We start from the raw sequence: 18,315 nt of genomic DNA, 5'->3' as shown, positions 1-18,315 counted from the left end.
CTCCTGGAACATAAGGAGTGGCAAATCAACGATATGGTACATATTGGGTGGTCTATTTATCGAAACTCAACATCATCTGCTTACAGGAAACCTGGCCTACAGGTGAATATCTTCTGGCGGGATATCAGGGGCACGCAGTGAAGGCCGAGAGAGGTATGAGAGGACAGAATAAGGGAGGATTATTCACCCGGTCCGGGTGCAGAGTGGGGTACGAGTAAGTAGGTCTTACACCAGCTTTTGTTCAATGGTTATAGTTCTCCTTGATTCTAGCATAACACCGGTTTTCAAGACATTTGTGGTAAATATATACTCACCACCCAAGCAGGATGCTATCTTGTTGAGGTAAAAGAGATTTTCTAACCCAGGTCTCCACTGAGAGGTGGACTTGAGGCTTATCCATTATGGGGGATCTGAACATGAAACTTGGGCCTATGCATTTGAGACATAAGAAAGCAGGCTCTGTGGAAGACTCATGTGGGGTTACGGGCAGAAGCTCTGTTTTTAATGCCCCAACCTCCTGGCCGATCTGATGGACGAGTTTTTCCTGGTGGAACTGAACAGACGGCTAACAGACAATGCCTGCCCAAACCCACGTTCAGGAGAGGGACATACTCCTCAATTTTGGATTATATCCTGGTTGACTGCTTTTCTTTCAAACAGGTTAGAGATTTCAGGGTGTCTGATAAAATAGAGAGCGATCACTGCCTGCTGGCCCTAATGGTTGATCTATTTGAAGCTCAGTCCCCAGCCACTGGAACGGGGGATAAAGAGAGTTGGCAATCTATTGGTCACCCAAGCAGCATCCATGTGGGAATGTGTCTAGCCTCAGTTGACATTACAGCTATTAGGGATTCGATACTTTCAGAGGAGGCCAAGGTAGAGGAGATGGTTATACATTTCTCCATTTTGAATGAACGGATTCATGCTAATCTATGTCAAGGACACAATGGAAACACAAAGGGCCTCATTACACGGTAGGCGGTAAACCATGGCGCTATTAGCGCCATGGTTCATGCCGGTAATTTACCGGTACCGCCTTGGAGGAAAGGGGAATTACCGCCCCATTCCAAGGTTGGCGGGCGGTAATTCCCCCTTCCACCATTGCCCATCCCCATTCCCATTTTTGCCCCATAGGGCTCTATGGGAATGGGGAAGGCGCTAATTACGGTACCGCAAATTGTGGTCCCGTAATTAGCTCCACTGGTCCCTTTGCGGGTTGGTTTTTAACGCCTGCAAAAAGCAGGTGTTAAATTCCCCAACCCGCAAAGGGACCTCGTAGTAAGGCGGTAAGGATTTACCGGTACCAGTAAAATACCGGTACCGGTAAACCCTTACCGCCTACCATGTAATGAGGCCCAAAGAGTTTTCCCTCCTCTCAAGCACATGCTACCTGGTTTGAAGCTGAGTGCAGAAAACAGAAGGGTATCTTGAATAATGTAATTCGAAAAGGGAGATATGTGGCAGGCCAAATCCACCAGCTGAAAAGTGCATATAACAAATGTATTAAAAACAAAAGGCAAGAGCATATAGAGACCCAGTGGCATCTTTTGGCAACAGCGGTTTCTAATAATGATCATAAACTATTTTGGAAACTGGTGGTGAAGGGTAGCGATATGGGTCTGAGTTTCGATTGAAGTGCGATCTACAAGGATACCTGGACGTCGCATTTTCAGGGGATCTTTTTTGACAAGTCTCAAAGTGAGGCAGGGGACAGAGCTGGGGAGTCTGTTGGAGATATAAAGTTCTCGAACGCAGAAATTGTAGGGGAAAGTGGTCAAATGAAATGCAGCAAAGCCACAGGCCTAGATGGGTTGACATCAGATATACTTTTGGGTTTCCCAGAGTGGTGGGCACCGGTTCTGGGCAAGCTGTTTGATACAGTATCAGAGGGTGCAAAGGTGCCAGCTCTCTGGAGGTGTGGGATAATTGTTCAGATTTTTAAAAAGGGTGCGATGGACGACCCAAACTGTTACAGACCTATTTCCCTAATGGATATTCCCCTTTCGAAACGCATTTTATCTAGGCTGGAGGAATGGGTTGTAGAGAATAATGCTTTGCAACACTTCCAAGCAGGTTTCAGACAGGGTTTCTTGACTTCTGACCAATGCTTTATTTTGGGTACCATTATTAATAAATATTGTGGTGTCCGGGGGAGGGGGAACCCTGTTTGCAGCCTTATTGGAACTAGAGGAGAAAGCTTTTGATTCAGATAAGATAAGAAGCGGCCATCTTGCATCACTCGCTTACTGTGAAAGGATGCAATTCTGACCACGGCATGATTTGGTAAGAATTCCCACCTAATGGGGGCGAGTTTCAGATTTTAGATTATAAACTCTGACCTCCCACCATGTATCCTAACTCACATATCTCAATTCTGCAGATGGATTGCCATTTCCCATGCCTAAAACTGCCAATCTACACCTCCAGGGGCGACAAAGGCAAAGACACACTGAACCTTTCGCACACTGTTGATCTATGAACCAGTGCAAAGGCCTTACAGGTAATTGAGCTGGTATTAGTGGTCTTCCCCACTATCCCATTGATTAGCTTTGGAGGAACTAATAGATCCCTCTTACCTTTCACAATTACAAGATTGGATGCACAGATAGGTCCATTTGACGGACATTGAGACAGAGTGCCAGCCTTTATTGGCAGATAAGGTAGCTCTACCTGATTTTTCTATATGATTTTTTAATTTGTGGTTTTCCAAGCATATATAGTTGAACCAGAGTAAGCCACTTACAGTCACATTTTGCCTATTTGTGATAGGTACATTTTTGGAACTTTGGAACTCATTCTCGTCCCGTGACTTTAACGGATTAGAAATGTCTTTCTGCAATGGCCATGCCTGCTAACCAGGTAATTAAATAGGGCATTCCTCTATAATGAGTGTGCTTAACAGATATTGTGCTTACATTACAAATGTGTATCATATAAGATTTGACATTCTTCTTTGTACGTATTCTTCAGATATTACGCATAGAGTGAAGAAATGCTTTTTACAAGAGATATTCGCTCCTGAGGAAGGGCCTAGCCCGAAACACGTCAAGCTCCTAATTTTTTATAACTTTTGTGTTAATTAAATAATCTACAAATGAAATATGGAAAATTATGTTTTCTTCATAATTAAATGTTGTTGAGAATTATCCAAATGTGGTTGCAAGACAGGGTTAGATGAGGATTTGGCTCGCTTCCTCTTCATCTGCCCACAATTTCAGAAACTGAGAAAGGAATGGTTAAAACCAAATTTTAAGAGTAAGCAGATTAGAGTTATTAAGTAAGCAATGTTAATGGTCCTTAATTCTGAGGATACCTTTTTCAAGTATGACTTGGCTGAATTTTTAAAAAGGGCTTTAGACATGAGAATGCATATTTTGCACAATGCGGGCGACTAGATTTACCTTTAATTGCTCTGAAATTTATTAAAATGCCTGGTTTTAAAAATGAATGGTTGTTGTTGGAAGATCTTAAATTGGGTTTTCTGATGTTGTATTTATTATGTTGTTTTAATTGTGTGTTGTTAATGGAGAAATCCAAAATAAAATTTGTATTGATTGATTCCAAGATCCTGGCTAAAGTCTTAGCTCTGCGACAGGTGATACTCATACTGATAATCAGGTGTGCTTTATCTAATGGAGACATAGTGCGGACAATAAGCAAAAGCTACTGCTAACTTTGGAACACAGTTGACATGTGACTAATCCTGTATTTCCATTGTCCCTTGACACTGAGAAAGCGTTTGGCCGAATTGAATGGGATTACTTATTTGAGACTCTGAGAAAGATGGGTTATGGAACAACACATATCCAACGTCTCTAAGAAGTCACACTACCAGCTACACCTCCTCAGAGGTATCCTTCCTTTCCTCTCCTTCCCCCAGAAGCTCACTGTCTCTAGAGCCCTGGTTCTCTCGAAGCTGGACTACTGTAACAGCCTCTGTTTAAATCCGCCCGGCTCTACTCTCCACCCTTTGCAACTCATCCAGAACAGGACTGCAAGACTTGTCCTTGGCCTCAAGCCCAGGGACCGTATCTCTCCAGGACTGAAATCACTACACTGGCTCCCAGTGACTGCGAGGATCAAGTTCAAAACCCTCTGCATTGTCCACAAGACCGTCTGGGGCCTTGGGCCAAAATACCTTCAACTCTCTCTTCCTAAATATCTTCCTTCTCGAGCTCTTCGCTCATCCGCCTCCAACTCCCTCAGGGTCAGCCGTTTCTCCAAAACAACGAGTTGGGGGCAGATGTCTCTCCGCTGCAGGGGCCTCCCTCTGGCCTCCCTCTGGAACAGCGTCCTGCCTCCCTGAAACTTGAGGAGAACCATCTCTGGTTCCGGAAGCACCTCAAACCTTCCTCTTTGCCTCCGCTTTCTCTCCCCCTCTCCCCTGCTAATACTACTGAAACTGCACTGAATCTGCAACTGGGCCACTCACCGTTCTCGGGCCTTGGCCCAGCCACTCTCCCCTGCACTGCCTCCCCGGCAACCACTGCACTGCGGGACTGTGTCTGCATCCCTACAGCCCCCCTTCCCAGCACTTGTCTGCACTTACCTTGCACTTGCCACCAGCTGGCACTTGTTATTTATCTTGTATGCTGTATGCTAATAACCCTGTACTGCACTTTCCCCTCTCCCTTTCCCCATGCACTTTTCCTTTCCCCTCTACCTTTGCACTTGCGCGATCTGAATGACACCTGGCCTAGTAGGATCGTTGTCTGTCTCCCCTTGTTCCCCCCCCGCCTCATCGCGCCTTGAAACACTTGTGTATAGGCACGTTACAAATGCCATATCATATCATATCATAACATAACAAGTGACCCTTCTTTATACAGATCCTTCAGCCAGCGTTAAAATGAATGGCCACATCTCTGGGAAGTTTGACCTCTATAGGGGCACCAGGCAAGGATGCCCTCTCTCGCCTTCACTGTTTGTTATTGCAATGGAACCTCTGGCTATTGTGCTAAGAAAGAATGCTAACATTCAAGAAACTGGCTATGGGGGAGAGTCTGGCAAAATGTGGCTATATGCGGATGACCTTTTGGCAGTCCTACAAAACCCTAAAGATTCCATGGCCCCTCTAATTGATGTGATTGAAACATTCTCTGAAATTTCTGCATATAAAATCAACTGGAGCAAATCGGAAATACTGCTGGTCTCACCTTCGTGTATGAGGTATTTATTTGAGGGTTGGGACTTTTCATGGTGTCCGTCGAAAATGTAATATTTGGGAATCTGGATATGCCCCGAAGTTACCAATATTATGTGAACTTCAAGGCCTTGTTGCCAAAGATCAAGCTGGATATTGAGAAATGGTCACTACCAAATGTTTTCCTTGTGGGGAAACATCAACAGTATAAAAATTAATTTGTCTCCACGGATCAACTATGTTCTTTCAATGCTCCCTCTCTGGCCGCCCAAACATTTCATTTAAGAATATTGCTGCTATGTTACATAGATTTCTGTGGGATGGTAAACCGGTGACTCGAACTTTGGAGGCTTCAACTACCTACTTGTTTGGGAGGGATGCATGGCGCCAACTTCTCAAAGTACCATTTGGCATTCTCTGTGCGGCCTATATGTAAGCTAAAAGGCCCAGACTTTGATGTATGGACACAAACGAATTGAGTCAAGTATCACATTTGGAACCACTTGCCCTGTTGACTTCTGGGTCCAAGGGTGCACTTGAGAAGAACCCACTTACTGAGTTTCTGAGAATAAACTGGTAGTCCATATGCTATGCATTTGATACAGACATGTATATTTCCTCAGAAGCATTGATATGGTTGAACCCTAAGCTCAGAATCCAGAGCAAGATTTGTTTTGGCCGAATTGGTTCCTGGGCAGGCTTAGCTATGTTAAAGACTTCCTTGAAGATAACGCCTAGTTCTCCTATGACAAACTATCCCAACGTTACAACCTGCGAGATTGCACCTATGCAGAATATCGACAATTGAGGCGGGTACTGCTTGAAAGTAATGGGGATGCATCTTGTCCGTCTGCTGCAGATACAGTCTAGGTGCATATGATGTCATGTAAGGCTGGTGGCATCCAGCAGCTGCTCTATATGGACTTTTGACTACAACGCATATGAAGGACGTGGGAATGATAACATTGTAAGCCCTAGAGATCAGAGAAGGTCTGAATCGGGACAACTGGGTGAGGTGCTAGGCGTAGCCAGGACTGTCTAAAAAGTGGGGCCTAAAGATAATGTAGTTGGGCCCACCGCAGTGAAATTAACATCTGTAAATGCCCACACAGTGCTGCTGTGTGGGTATTTATAGATTATGGGTGGGCCATGCCCGCTCAGGCCCTACCCTGTCTACGCCTCTATGTCTCAATATACGATTGTCCTCGCTGGACTGGAACCTTCCAGCATGTCAAATCAAACTTTTACCCTAAACGTATTGGACACCTGAGCAGATGTTTAAAAGGGGCCTGAGAGATGATGATATTAGCTGAAAGTGCAGGAAAACTCAGGAGAGTCTGACTCACTTTATTTGGTCCTGTCCAAAACCACTGAATTCTGGAAAGAAGTATCTGAAAGGATAAATCTCGTCCTTGAGACTGCAATACTTATGGAGGCTTCAATATATGCCCTAAGCAACGATAGAAGAATACGTGACTTACCCAAGGCAAGCAAGGCTTGGCTATTCAGAGGATGTATGTTAGCAGAGAAGATGATACTGCATGCCTGGAAATCAACTACAAATATAGATGATTGGATTCAGGACTTACTGACTTTCTCGACGATTGAGAGAGCCATTTACAAAGAGAGAGGTGGATATATATGGCTAAACAAATATATGGGGCATCCCTCTTTGTTTACATGCCTATTACAGTTTCTAAATACTTCAATCATGCTGATGTCCTATCCCCAACCATCCTTAACCGTTTTAACGTTATCCATATTTTTTAAATCTTCTGTGTAAATTATACTGTTAAAATAAAAGCTTAAAGCTGCAGAAAATATACCAAGAAATGACAGAAAATCTTCAAAATACAAAACAGCAGGAAGCGAACGTGGAACGCACACCTTTAAATGCATGTATAACCACAGTCTAAGTGAGGAAACACTGACCAGAGTCAAACACAAAACCATCTTTCCACATCATGCCAAATATATACAAAAAGTAAATGGCGGTCCTGCACAACATCAAGGACAGAAACAGTCGAATGACCAACGATACACTGCACCAATCCACAGGATGAAGAGGCCGAAGATGCTAGAGGCAAGCATAAACAGCAGCGGGGCAGGTGAGTACAACAACCGAAACCTTGGAAGGATGTAGCCATGCATGTCCACCTCCTCAATGGAGGACAACATAACTATTAAAGACCAAGCAATCAGACTACCAAAGGTCCACCGCTGAAGCTAGTCTATATGTACAGTGATATAATATTACTCCATGACCAATCCAGTAGGGACTTTACCGCTGTAAAACAAGACCACGCAGCGGATAGTCTAAGGAGTGTGACTTACAAAGGATGTAACGGGCTACAAATTCTCCATACAGGAAAGAAACTTAACTAATCCCCAGGTTTGAGAGAAGTGGGATTCACACATGCACATGCCTGTAAGGCAAACTGTGACCTTTAGGCAGTGCCTTTGCATCGTTTTTGTCTTTTTTTAAATTATTTTTTTAAACAGGGCAAACCTACCGTACCCCCTCCCATTGTATTTTTCCTGTAAACACCCTCTTTTTTTAAACCTTTCTTTTGTTTCCTGAAAAATGAGCAAAACCGATGTACATGTACAGATGAAAATGTACTGATACAAACTCATAACAATGAAAATGCATCAATTCCTCATATTCAACAATACCTGCCAGACGAATAAAAATCCATCTCTACCTCCACCAACAGTACTGCACTACTGTATAAAATTCCAAGCCCAACGCTGGCACCTCCTTTTGTAAAGTGCTCTGCTGCTCTTGATCTAGGTTTCCACCTTAAGCAATAAAATAAAAAAAGTAAAGACTTGCCATCGGTTTCTCCACCACTAGTAAAAACCAACAACCCACAGTCTTTATCTCCACTGAATACCTGCAAAAAACATTTAAATATACTGAAGCACCGTGTGCTGAAGACACAGGTAAAATGTGCAGTGTAAGAAGCAAGCAGTAACCAATCCTATAAGACATGAAGTATCAACTTCAGTGAGTTGTCATACGCCTGTCCTGCCAGAACATGATTTCTGAACACCTGGTGAAGCTTTGCAATTGAGTCGATGAAGAGCATGTGGCATTTTGCTCTGTATTCCTAAAACCAAACTGATCATAAAGCAGGTGAGATGGGGTGGCCACCACAAATAACCACGCTCAATACTGGAAGATGTTGCAAGGGTATTTATTTAAAATTACAAGAGGTTAGTCTAAGGATTCACGGGTAGGTCTCAGGGATTCATGGCTAGGTCTCATAGCTGAGGGGTTGTTGGGGGATTTGGTGCTAGGGGCGCCCCCTCCTTCTCTCTCTCTCAACTTCCCCAGTCTTTCCCCACCTCCCTGACCCAGGCACGTTAGTAGCTAACGCCAGGTGAACCCTACTGTCTCTTGTTCTTTTTACGACTAAGTGTGACTTCCCTAAGGCGTTGGCTACCTGACTCCCTATGGGTCTTCTAACTCTGCCTCTCCTAGCCCTGCTTAGTGTTTTAGGGGTATTATGGGATGGAGCCTCCTTCTACCCAGGTGCGCCTGCTCGTCCTGCACACAGTCTCGCCTGACCCTTAACTGCACTAGATACCCTCCTCCCACTGTACTACTGTCCCTCTGATCTCTCACTCCACCTTTGCACCTCCACCCCTTGATCTCACTTCTCCTTTTCTCAATTCCTTCACTTCTCACTTTCGCTACCTCCTGTTACCTCTGTTATCCCCTTCCTCCTTTCTCCCAATCTACTTCCTTGCCTGTTTCTGTTCTTCTGTTAAAATCTCTCTCTCAATCCCTGTCGCTCCTACTACTCTCCCACTACTGCTATTCCTACTCCATTATTCATACTCCCTACCAGCCTCTGCCACCAACTACCGCTTTACTGCCTATTCCACCTCTAAAAGTAACTTTCACTCCCATTATCACTACTATTACTTACTACCCATACCCTCACTCACTACTCCCCTGCTCCCACTATCTCCACTTCCAACTACTACTACTACCTCTGCCACTACTACTACCACTACGCTACTCCTACTCTATCTCTACTTCTCGTCCTCTCCTCTCTCGCACACAATTACTCCACAGACCCACGCCTTACAAAAGCCTCCAGAGTCCTTTGTGTCCTGGCCATGCTGCCCTTAGTGTTTCTTCTGTTGCTGTGAGCCCGTGAGTTGGGGGGGAGTCACGCACTTCAAAGGGATCTCTGCAAGTGGAGCGAGCGAAGTCCTGCAGAGTCCTTTGTGTCCTGGCCACGCTGCCCGTAGTGTTTCTTCTGTTGCTGTGAGCCCGTGAGTTGGGGGGGAGTCACGCACTTCAAAGGGATCTCTGCAAGCGGAGCGAGCAAAGTCCCACAGAGTCCTTTGTGTCCTGGCCACGCTGCCCGTAGTGTTTCTTCTGTTGCTGTGAGCCCGTGAGTTGCGGGGGGGGGGAGTCACGCACTTCAAAGGGATCTCTGCAAGCGGAGTGAGCGAAGTCCCGCAGAGTCCTTTGTGTCCTGGCCACGCTGCCCATAGTGTTTCTTCTGTTGCTGTGAGCCCGTGAGTTGGGGGGGAGTCACGCACTTCAAAGGGATCTCCTCAAGCAGAGCGGGCCAAGTCCCGCAGAGTCCTTTGTGTCCTGGCCACGCTGCCCGTAGTGTTTCTTCTGTTGCTGTGAGCCTGTGAGTTGGGGGGGAGTCACGCACTTCAAAGGGATCTCTGCAAGCGGAGCGAGCGAAGTCCCGCAAAGTCCTTTGTGTCCTGGCCACGCTGCCCGTAGTGTTTCTTCTGTTGCTGTGAGCCCTGAGTTGGGGGGGGGGGAGTCACCCACTTCAAAGGGATCTCTGCAAATGGAGCGAGCGTAGTTCCGCAGAGTCCTTAGTGTCCTTCGTGCTCCGTGTGCTCAGCGTGTGGCAGGGACCATCTGCTACAATTCGCTAAGGGAGGTGTACCTGGGACCCAGGAGCACAGTGAGAGTTCAGTGTGAGCGTGTCGTGGGGACGAGGGGGGAGAGACAGACTCTGGCATCTCCTCAAGCTGTCGGGCCTGCCCCGCCCCCCCCGGCAAAAGATCTCCCTGTGTCAGTTGGACACTTTGATGAACACTATGAACACTGTGAATATTGTGTGCATATAAATTGCCTATAAATTGGATTCTGTGTGGCACGCTCTTACTCTGCCAACTGCCCGGACGGTTTTGCGACTAGATGCAGTCCCCAAAGGTTGCGTGCAACTCAGCATAAAGGCAGATTATCTTGGAGACAGCGGGGGCTGCGAGGAGAGCCTCTCCCCACTTTAGCAAGTCAGAGGATTTAGGTGGACTCTTTAGTATTTATTTTGTGTTTGCCCTGGCTGACTCTGGTGAACCTGCTGCCGAGGATGGAGGCCGTGAGGTTTTACCTCTCCACTACCTCTCCAGCGGGCTTTATCTTAAGTTGACTCATTTTGTTTTATTCTGCCAGCAATAACATTAGTCTTGCTATTGTCGGCATTCTTAGGGGAGGGGGGCTTTGTAGGTTTACTGTCCATCATCCTCATAGCGCGTTTGGGTGCAATTTTAGCTGCAGTTGCAGTTGTTGTTACCAGTTATTATTACTGCACTGGTTGCCATCCACGCGCATAGCGTGGGGGCTGCGAGGATTCCCTCTCCCCCGTTCTATTTTAGTTTTCCATAGTCTGTTTTGAGCGGATTGTTTTAGAGCTTTAGTGAGATTTTTTGTGTAAAGTGTTTATTTAACCATAACAATTTTGCTTTCTGCAATTTTAAAACCATCCCTTGTTTTTTTGATTTTTTGATTTATGTATTGGTTTGGAAAATGTTAATACAGAGGTATTTTTATGTGTTTTTAGGTGTCTTGTTTCATCAGGTTTTCTCTCTCTTCTCTTTTCTCTTCTGTGTATTGGCCTATTTAGTATCAACTGGATTTACTTATTTGTATTACTTTTTCTGGTATCTTGCTCTCCTGTAGTACTGCCACTGATATTACCCCTCCCCCCTTACCATGGGGAAAAGGAAAGCAGGGGATGAGGGGAGATTGGGGGGGGTATGAAAGGGTGCTAAAAACCCAAACAGGTCAAACCCCCAAAGCCCAAACCCAATCGTTCCCAAAGATCACTAGATTCCTATATGGATCTTATGGCCAGCAAAATTGTGAGTTGTTTTAATGCGGCAGAAATGGTTGCTATGGAAATTGACCCTGATTGAGGAGTGAGACAATCCCCTGCCAGTAAGGGTGAATTGTGCAGTCTGGGGGGGAACTTCAGGCTGGAAGGATGGCCACAGTGGCCTGCATTGGGGAGGAAGAGGGTGCAAGGGAGGGCACCTTGGGATGGAAGATTCGGAGCTGGGGGTGGGAGAGATTACCCAGGGAAATCTATTGGGTGGTTTGACAAAAGAACCGATTTTGGATCTGGACTCTTCATCAGTAGGGGACGATGACAAACTCTGGTTAGAATCCCTGCTAGATGCAAAATTAAAGCCTCTTCAGTTGGTTTTACAATCTCTACAGGCTCTTAAGGCGGGGGTGCTGAGTACATTGGCAATTGTGGATGATTCCATATAAACCTTAACAATCAAGGTATCAGATTTGGACAAAGCCCGGGCAGGTGAGGGGGTGGGTGAAGGGCCGAGCAGGGTGGGGGTTAAGGAGAGGGAGAGGGAGGGCTCATTAGAAAGCTGTGGCAAGGACATGGAAGTGGTTCAGCAGCCACTGACTGCCGCTAGTGTGAAAGAGTGCACTCCCAACCTAAAAATGGTTGAGCCAAATTGTTTCTTACCAAGAGGGGGCCAAAAGGAGCTAAACTCTGGGTGTGGGTTGGGAGTTCCAGGGTCCGAACCATTGATTGGGGTGGGTGATCAAACCACAATAAATCTGCCCCCGGCAGCAATCCCGTTTGTATGGATTATAACCGGGTTACTTGGGCTTCAGAGGGGTGGCTTTAAGTCTACTTTCTTCTTATTAAATAAAGCCACGCACTGGATCAACTCTAACCTGATCGGTCCTAAAGTTGACCCTGGTATTATTTTGATGGCGCGACGGGTAGGTTGGGTCATCACCAAGCCCAAAAATGTAGAAGGGGACTGTGTTGTGGTGTCATTCTCAGACCCAACGGTTGTTAGTTATTTAACCAGCTCTAATCTCTCTAGAGGACTCAAACCCAATGGCAGTAGACACTCTAGTAGTCTACTTTCTTTGGACTACATTTCCTCGGGCAGGGACCACCGGGTGGCCTCGGCTAAGGCCCATTGTGGCAATTTAGCCCTGCAGGCTGTTCAAGGGGCTCAAGTGGAAAGGGTGGAGGAGTAGGGTGTGGGGGGTGTCCTGTGAGAGCTGTGGGACTCCAACTACGGCACTCTTGACTTATGAGCTCCGCTACTAAGGGTAGTTTTCAATGCCTGCATGGAGACGGGTAGTAAGCCTTCTTCTTGGAAAAAGGATATTATTTTCCCCATTTATAAGAAGGGGAGCCAGCCAGCCCGATGTCATATAGACCAATTTCACTTCTGGACACGTCCTTTAACATTTTTGGGAGAGTTCTGCTTGGGTTAGTTGAAATGTGGCTCTCTGAGGAGTCGGTTCTGTCGGATGTACAGTTTGGTTTTCGCCCCGGGGTGGGTACTTTGGAGCAGAGCTTTTACCTCTATATCCTGGTGGCCAATTCAGTCTTTTGCAGGGGTGAGGGGCGTATCTTGCGTTCATGGACCCGAGCACAGCCTTTGATAAAGTAGATAGATCAAAACTATGGGCCGTGCTCGGGTCTATGGGCTGTCCAGGGGATATCTTGAGGGTCTTGGTGGAAATCCACAGAGACAATGAGGCCTGTGTCCATAGTGGTCCCGGGGGTCATTGTACAGCGTGTTTTAAGGTCGGGTGTGGAGTCCGACAAGTATGCGTTTTGGCTCCCATTTGCTTTTGTCTGTATATTAATGGGTTATCTAAGGATCTAGTCAATACGAGGGCTAATTTTTTGGTTCTAGGGGGACAAGCTTTTCCTGTGCTGGCTTATGCAGATGATACCGTGCTGCTAGCCAGAACCCCCAAAGCGTTACAGATTCTCATTGAGGCATATGAGTCATTTATGGGAAACCTTGGGCTCAAAATAAATACAAAGAAATCGGCCGTTATGGCCGGTGTTGGTAGAAAAATGAGGCCCATGGTTTGTTGTGGCAAAACTATTCCTAGAGTGAGGGAGTTTGATTACCTCGGGATTAGATTCTCCGAATCCCTCACCGAGAAGGAGCATTTAAAAAAACAATCAGTCAAACTGACCCAACAAATTGGGGGAATTTCCCGATTTCTCTCAAATTGTGAAGGCCAAGCTTTGGATGCCGTGGTTAAAATCTATTTGGCGCAATTGAAGTCTGTTACTTTGTATGGTGCTCCGCTATGGGGTTTCCAAAAGGCTCACGAGCCCCAGGTAAAGGAGAATCTGTTTTTCAGGAGACTAATAGGGCTCCTGAATTCCTCTCCCTGCATCTCAATTCACAGAGAGCTGGGTATGGAATTTTGGGAGGACCAGTGGGCAGTGGCACCAATACTTTTTTGGGTGAGATTATGGGCAAATGAACAGGCCCTTCTCTGCCACTTTATAATCAGGTGAGCTATGGCCAGGGAGGGCTGGAGAAGAATCCTGTGGCGCGACTAAATAGACAAAACCTTAGTAGAGAGTAACATCAAAGCCTTGGCACCCCCAGTGACCCTGTTTACTAAAATCCAGCTGAATAGCTATAAAGGCATACTGGGGGAAGTGTTCGCAACAAAGAGAACCTTTTTAGAACATGTGACCAATGCAGATAGAGAACATACGGTGATTAGCCGGGCAAAGGAGAAACAACCGTATCTAATCTGGGGTACCACTAGCAAAGGTCGATGGCTAATCACTTGCGCAAGGTTTGACTGTCTTCTCCTGCGGGGAAACACCGTCAATTGGAGGGGTTACTCGACCTCAGTGGGGTGTCCATTGTGTGGCCACAGCAAGTAAGATCGGGCCCACCTACTTCTGTTTTGCCCAGCCTACAGTGAGATCAGACGAGTAACCTTACTGCCAGTCCTAAGAGTGGCCAACATTCGATTCTTTAGGCCTGCCATCTTGTTCCTTCTATGTGCGGACACTGTTCTAACTGCATGGGCACTGCTCTCATTTCTAAAAAGAGCTATGTATCTTAGGAAAAGATTGGCTGTTGAATGTTGACTTCTGGTTTGGCCAATTGTCTAATACTTCCCTGAGGACTGGGCGTTTTGCACATCGGAGTCACCCTTTGACGGTTGCTGCTGTCTGACCTCATTGTAATTTAATTCCAGCGGTAACAGTGGATTTTTTTTATTTTGCATCTAATCTAAAATGTAATATGTTGATCTGTATTTTTATTAAATGTTCAAGGGAAGGGATTTTATGGATTATGATTAACTGTATATTATTGTTTTTGTTTCTATGTATGTGTTTGATGGATTCCAATCCGAATAAAACATATTGACTGACTGACAAAAGCCCCCACAATCATTCCGCTCTCGCCTCCTCTGGTTTCTCGGACGTCCTCCTCCACCTCCTGTCCTCACCTACACTAAGTACACATGTACTTAAATCCCCACCCCTTCCAGGATTGGCTACTTACCCTGACCAATGACTTACCTTCCTTGAGGGTGTGTGTCATGTGAAGGGATTGCTGAGCTCCACATGGCTCATAAGGGCTTGTAAGCCCTGCTCCCTTCTTTCAACCTGTCTGGGGTGTTCCATAAGGGACGTCTGCTCCCCTCTTCCAGGGCCTTTTTAATTATAAAAAATATCCCTAGTGGTTTAATGGGTTTTTAAAAGATCTTCCTAAGACCTTCATTTAATAACAATTCTGATGGCTCCGTATTAAAGCGGGTTCCAGCAGACATGCTCTGCTGGAGCCGCGCTGGTCTTGTTATTGTTGCGGCATGCCCTGGTGCTGTGTACATCATTGCAGAGTCTTCCAGCAGCCGGTGTTGACACTTTCATGGCATCCGTTGGTATTCTTGCAGAGAGCGTCTCTGCGCGGTCTGTTGCGCGTGCCTCTGTGTTCCCCTGCAGCAGCAATGCCGCCACTATCTCTGGATTGAGGAAGGAGGAGCTTGGAGGGGACTGCACCCAGGCACCGGGGAAGGGTGTTGGGGTTTGGGCTCATTCCCCCTTGGCAGAGCCACAACGCTGGCCCTGTCACACAGGGAACATAGAGAATGTATTCATTTCTTAAAACATTAACTGAAAATAAGTGACTTAACTTGCACAAGCAGGCACATCATGCGACAGATGGGCCCAATTTATTTGATAAATATGGCCTGTGCCACCCAACTGGACTATCGGCATTGACTCAGGGACTTTACTTGCCTCTAGAGCAACAATTCCAAAGGAGGTGTGGACAAAGTCAACTACACAGTCATAGACTACAAACATGTCTGTTAAACAAAGCCACGATTTTGAAATCCTAAATAGGATCCTTGCACTGAGGATAGAAACATGAACCTTTTACTTATTAAGGAATAAGAAAATATAAACATTTGGAAGATCACTCCGAAGGCAATGTTGCAGGCCCATCAAGTCTGCCCGAGCAGGACAAGATTCCAAACCTCCAGAGAATTTTCTCTCATATCAAGAAGGAAAATAGAGAAGATCGGCAGAGTGAGGACATTCACAGTTCCTCAATGAAAAGGAATCTACGTATATCTAAAAACCGGCACCATTCATAGACCATGAAATAACAGAACCGCAATTGTTTTTTACTGTGGGATACCCAGGAAGAAATGTATTACATTCTTGTGGCATCTGACCATGAGAATGGTTGAACCAATGCCTAGGGGACCTGGGGGACCCAAGTCTTACAAGCAGTGGTAGAGCGCAAAAGGGGAATTCCCTTACTTAGATGTGCCGACATAACTACTGCAACCAACAACAAGTCACCTTGCTTGAATGAGTCAAGGCCTACCTGCTACAGAGAAGCACAATACATGGGCCTGACCACGAGGTTGGCGGTACAACCCTCCAGTAGCCGACGGGTTTCCGCCAACCTTGTAGCACCGTTTCCGCCACCTGACATCCCGGTGCTACCGGGATATCATAGGCGCAGGCGGAACGGTTATTTGCCATTCCAATGGAGTCCCATATGACTCCATGGGAATGGGAAACCTGAAGCACCGGCATCGCTACTAACGGTGCCGGTGCTTCAGGGAAAAGCATGCCAGTAGGGGCCTGAACTCCCAGCAGGTTAGGCCTGCCGGGAGTTCCGTGCACCTACCGGCAAACATACAGTCCAGAAAGGGTGCCCTTACGTTGTTACCGGCACTGTAATTTCCGGACTGCCAACCTTGTAATGGGGCACTATAGACTCTGCCCAACATCTGTTGACTGTAAAAGTTAATAGTGATATTAGTTTTCTTCCATCTTGCCTTTGCCCCCATCTACTATGACTGCTGCCTCACAGACTTGCTAGTCTTCACAGTGAATATCTTCTGCAAAGACTTATGGAATGTAGTTCAGCATGGCGTCTCAGATGAATGTTTGGGTAAACAACAAAAGGCCCCAAACTGTGCCGCTAGACCCTTAGATCCTCTGTCCAAAAGCACAGATCATATTACCCCTGCCCTGAAATTGCTTAACTATATACCTGTCAAGCAGGGAATTGAAGTGTAATCCATGTGGCTAGTGCATAAGGCACATCATGGATGTGCCCCTGGGAGCCCCACAGCATCCCAGCACTCCTACCACACGACCATAAACCTAAAACATGCATATCTCAGGGCTACATGTATGTTCTAATTTTTATTGGATGTTAAGCGACTTCTGTATTCCTGAAGACATTTCTTGCCATATGTTTTCAGCTGTTTTGCCACAACTTTCCAGAAGAAGCTACAACCTTCACCCTAAAAGGAAGCGCAATGGGTTCACGACAGACACAGTGCCCTCAATTATGGAAACTCGGGTATGCTTTGGGTATCGGGTATTCCCGATCTACTGCTTTGCGAAGGATTTAGAGATACGTGCATGTGTGTCCCAACACACTCGCATGGCCACACCAAAAAAAGGCTTATCTCGGGGATACTCACCATCGGATGTCTGTAAAACAACAGTCTTGCTGTAAGGCCCCACGCCAGATGAATTGTAAGCTTTGACTCGTGCGTTGTACGTGCTGTTGAAATGAAGACCATCGATGGTGCACAGTGTTTCCTTACCAACGTAGACTTCCTACATTGCAAAGAAAGAAAACAAGGTTTATAAACCAGAGGAATATGAAACATGAGCCAATCAGGCATGTTCTGCTAACAGCAGTCTGATTCAGAAAGCAATGCCTTTTCTAGGGCACCTATCAAGCGCCTCTTTCTCCAGATCCTAGGACCCCTCGTCGGATCAAGGGAGCTGGCGGTGAAGGCACAATGTGGTCAGAGGCCTGTGGAGATCAAGAGTAGAAACGCTCCTCCATTACGATTTCCCAAATGGAGTGCGGAATGGGGAAGAAATGGGTTTACCGTGATGGGTACTTGAAGTCTGTCTCTGTGAACGCGGCCGGGGTTATAACGTGGGCGATCCGAGCCCACCACCAACCTGGATCCCTTCTACAAATGCCCCCTCAATAATGTATTCAGAAGGGGCCTGGCTGCAGGTTCAGAGCAGACCCAGTCAGCCCCACAGAGCCACTTCCTGACTCCCCCAAAGCCACTCTCTGGACCCTTGGAATCGGGATCATTGGAGCTTTGTCAACATCTTCCCTGAGGAAGAGCCTAAAATGCTACTTGAAGACAAACATAAAACAGGATTGATTCCCAACGAAGACCTAGTCCTGATATAAACCTGGAGAGGGCTATTCTATTCACAAAGTCCTTACGATGAATAGCCCTGACTTACTCCTGAGTTAAACCCGGAGAGGTCTATTTGATTAACAAAGACATGACTACTAGTAACTCTGACGTATTATTTAGAAAATCAGATGTAAATCAAAATTACTCATAATAAATCCTGTGTGAATCAAACAGGCCTCCCAGGGTTCATGTAAGGAGTATGTCAGAGTTACTCATAGTAACGTCTTGGTGTATCAACTGCCAACTGTCCCTCTTAGTCAACGTCTCAATGCAGATTTGCAGGTAAAAGATCACCCTCACGCTCTCCCTTCCAGCACACTGAGGCCTGGCGTCTCGGCACAGGGGCACAATAAGCTACTCGGCGGACATGGATCTGCGCTTT

General features: G+C 46.2%; 1 protein-coding gene across 3 annotated transcripts in view; it reads right to left on the bottom strand.

Moving 5' to 3' along the window:
• Positions 1-18,315, bottom strand: part of TRIM67 (tripartite motif containing 67) — a 480,288-nt gene that overhangs the window by 82,741 nt on the left and 379,232 nt on the right. For all 3 annotated transcript variants that reach the window (XR_011260520.1, XM_069606899.1, XM_069606900.1), the window contains exon 7: positions 17,184-17,322. Coding sequence is in view for 2 of the 3 variants with exons in the window: in XM_069606899.1 (XP_069463000.1) it covers positions 17,184-17,322 (139 nt within the window). In the remaining variant the exon portion in view is untranslated. The remainder of the gene's footprint in view (positions 1-17,183; positions 17,323-18,315) is intronic.

The sequence above is a fragment of the Ambystoma mexicanum genome, chromosome 4p (assembly GCF_040938575.1).
Source record: "Ambystoma mexicanum isolate Mex_15411 chromosome 4p, UKY_AmexF1_1, whole genome shotgun sequence".
Lineage (NCBI taxonomy): Eukaryota > Metazoa > Chordata > Amphibia > Caudata > Ambystomatidae > Ambystoma > Ambystoma mexicanum.
Note: the sequence above shows the minus strand (reverse complement) of the source record. Positions and strands in the feature narration are given on the sequence as shown.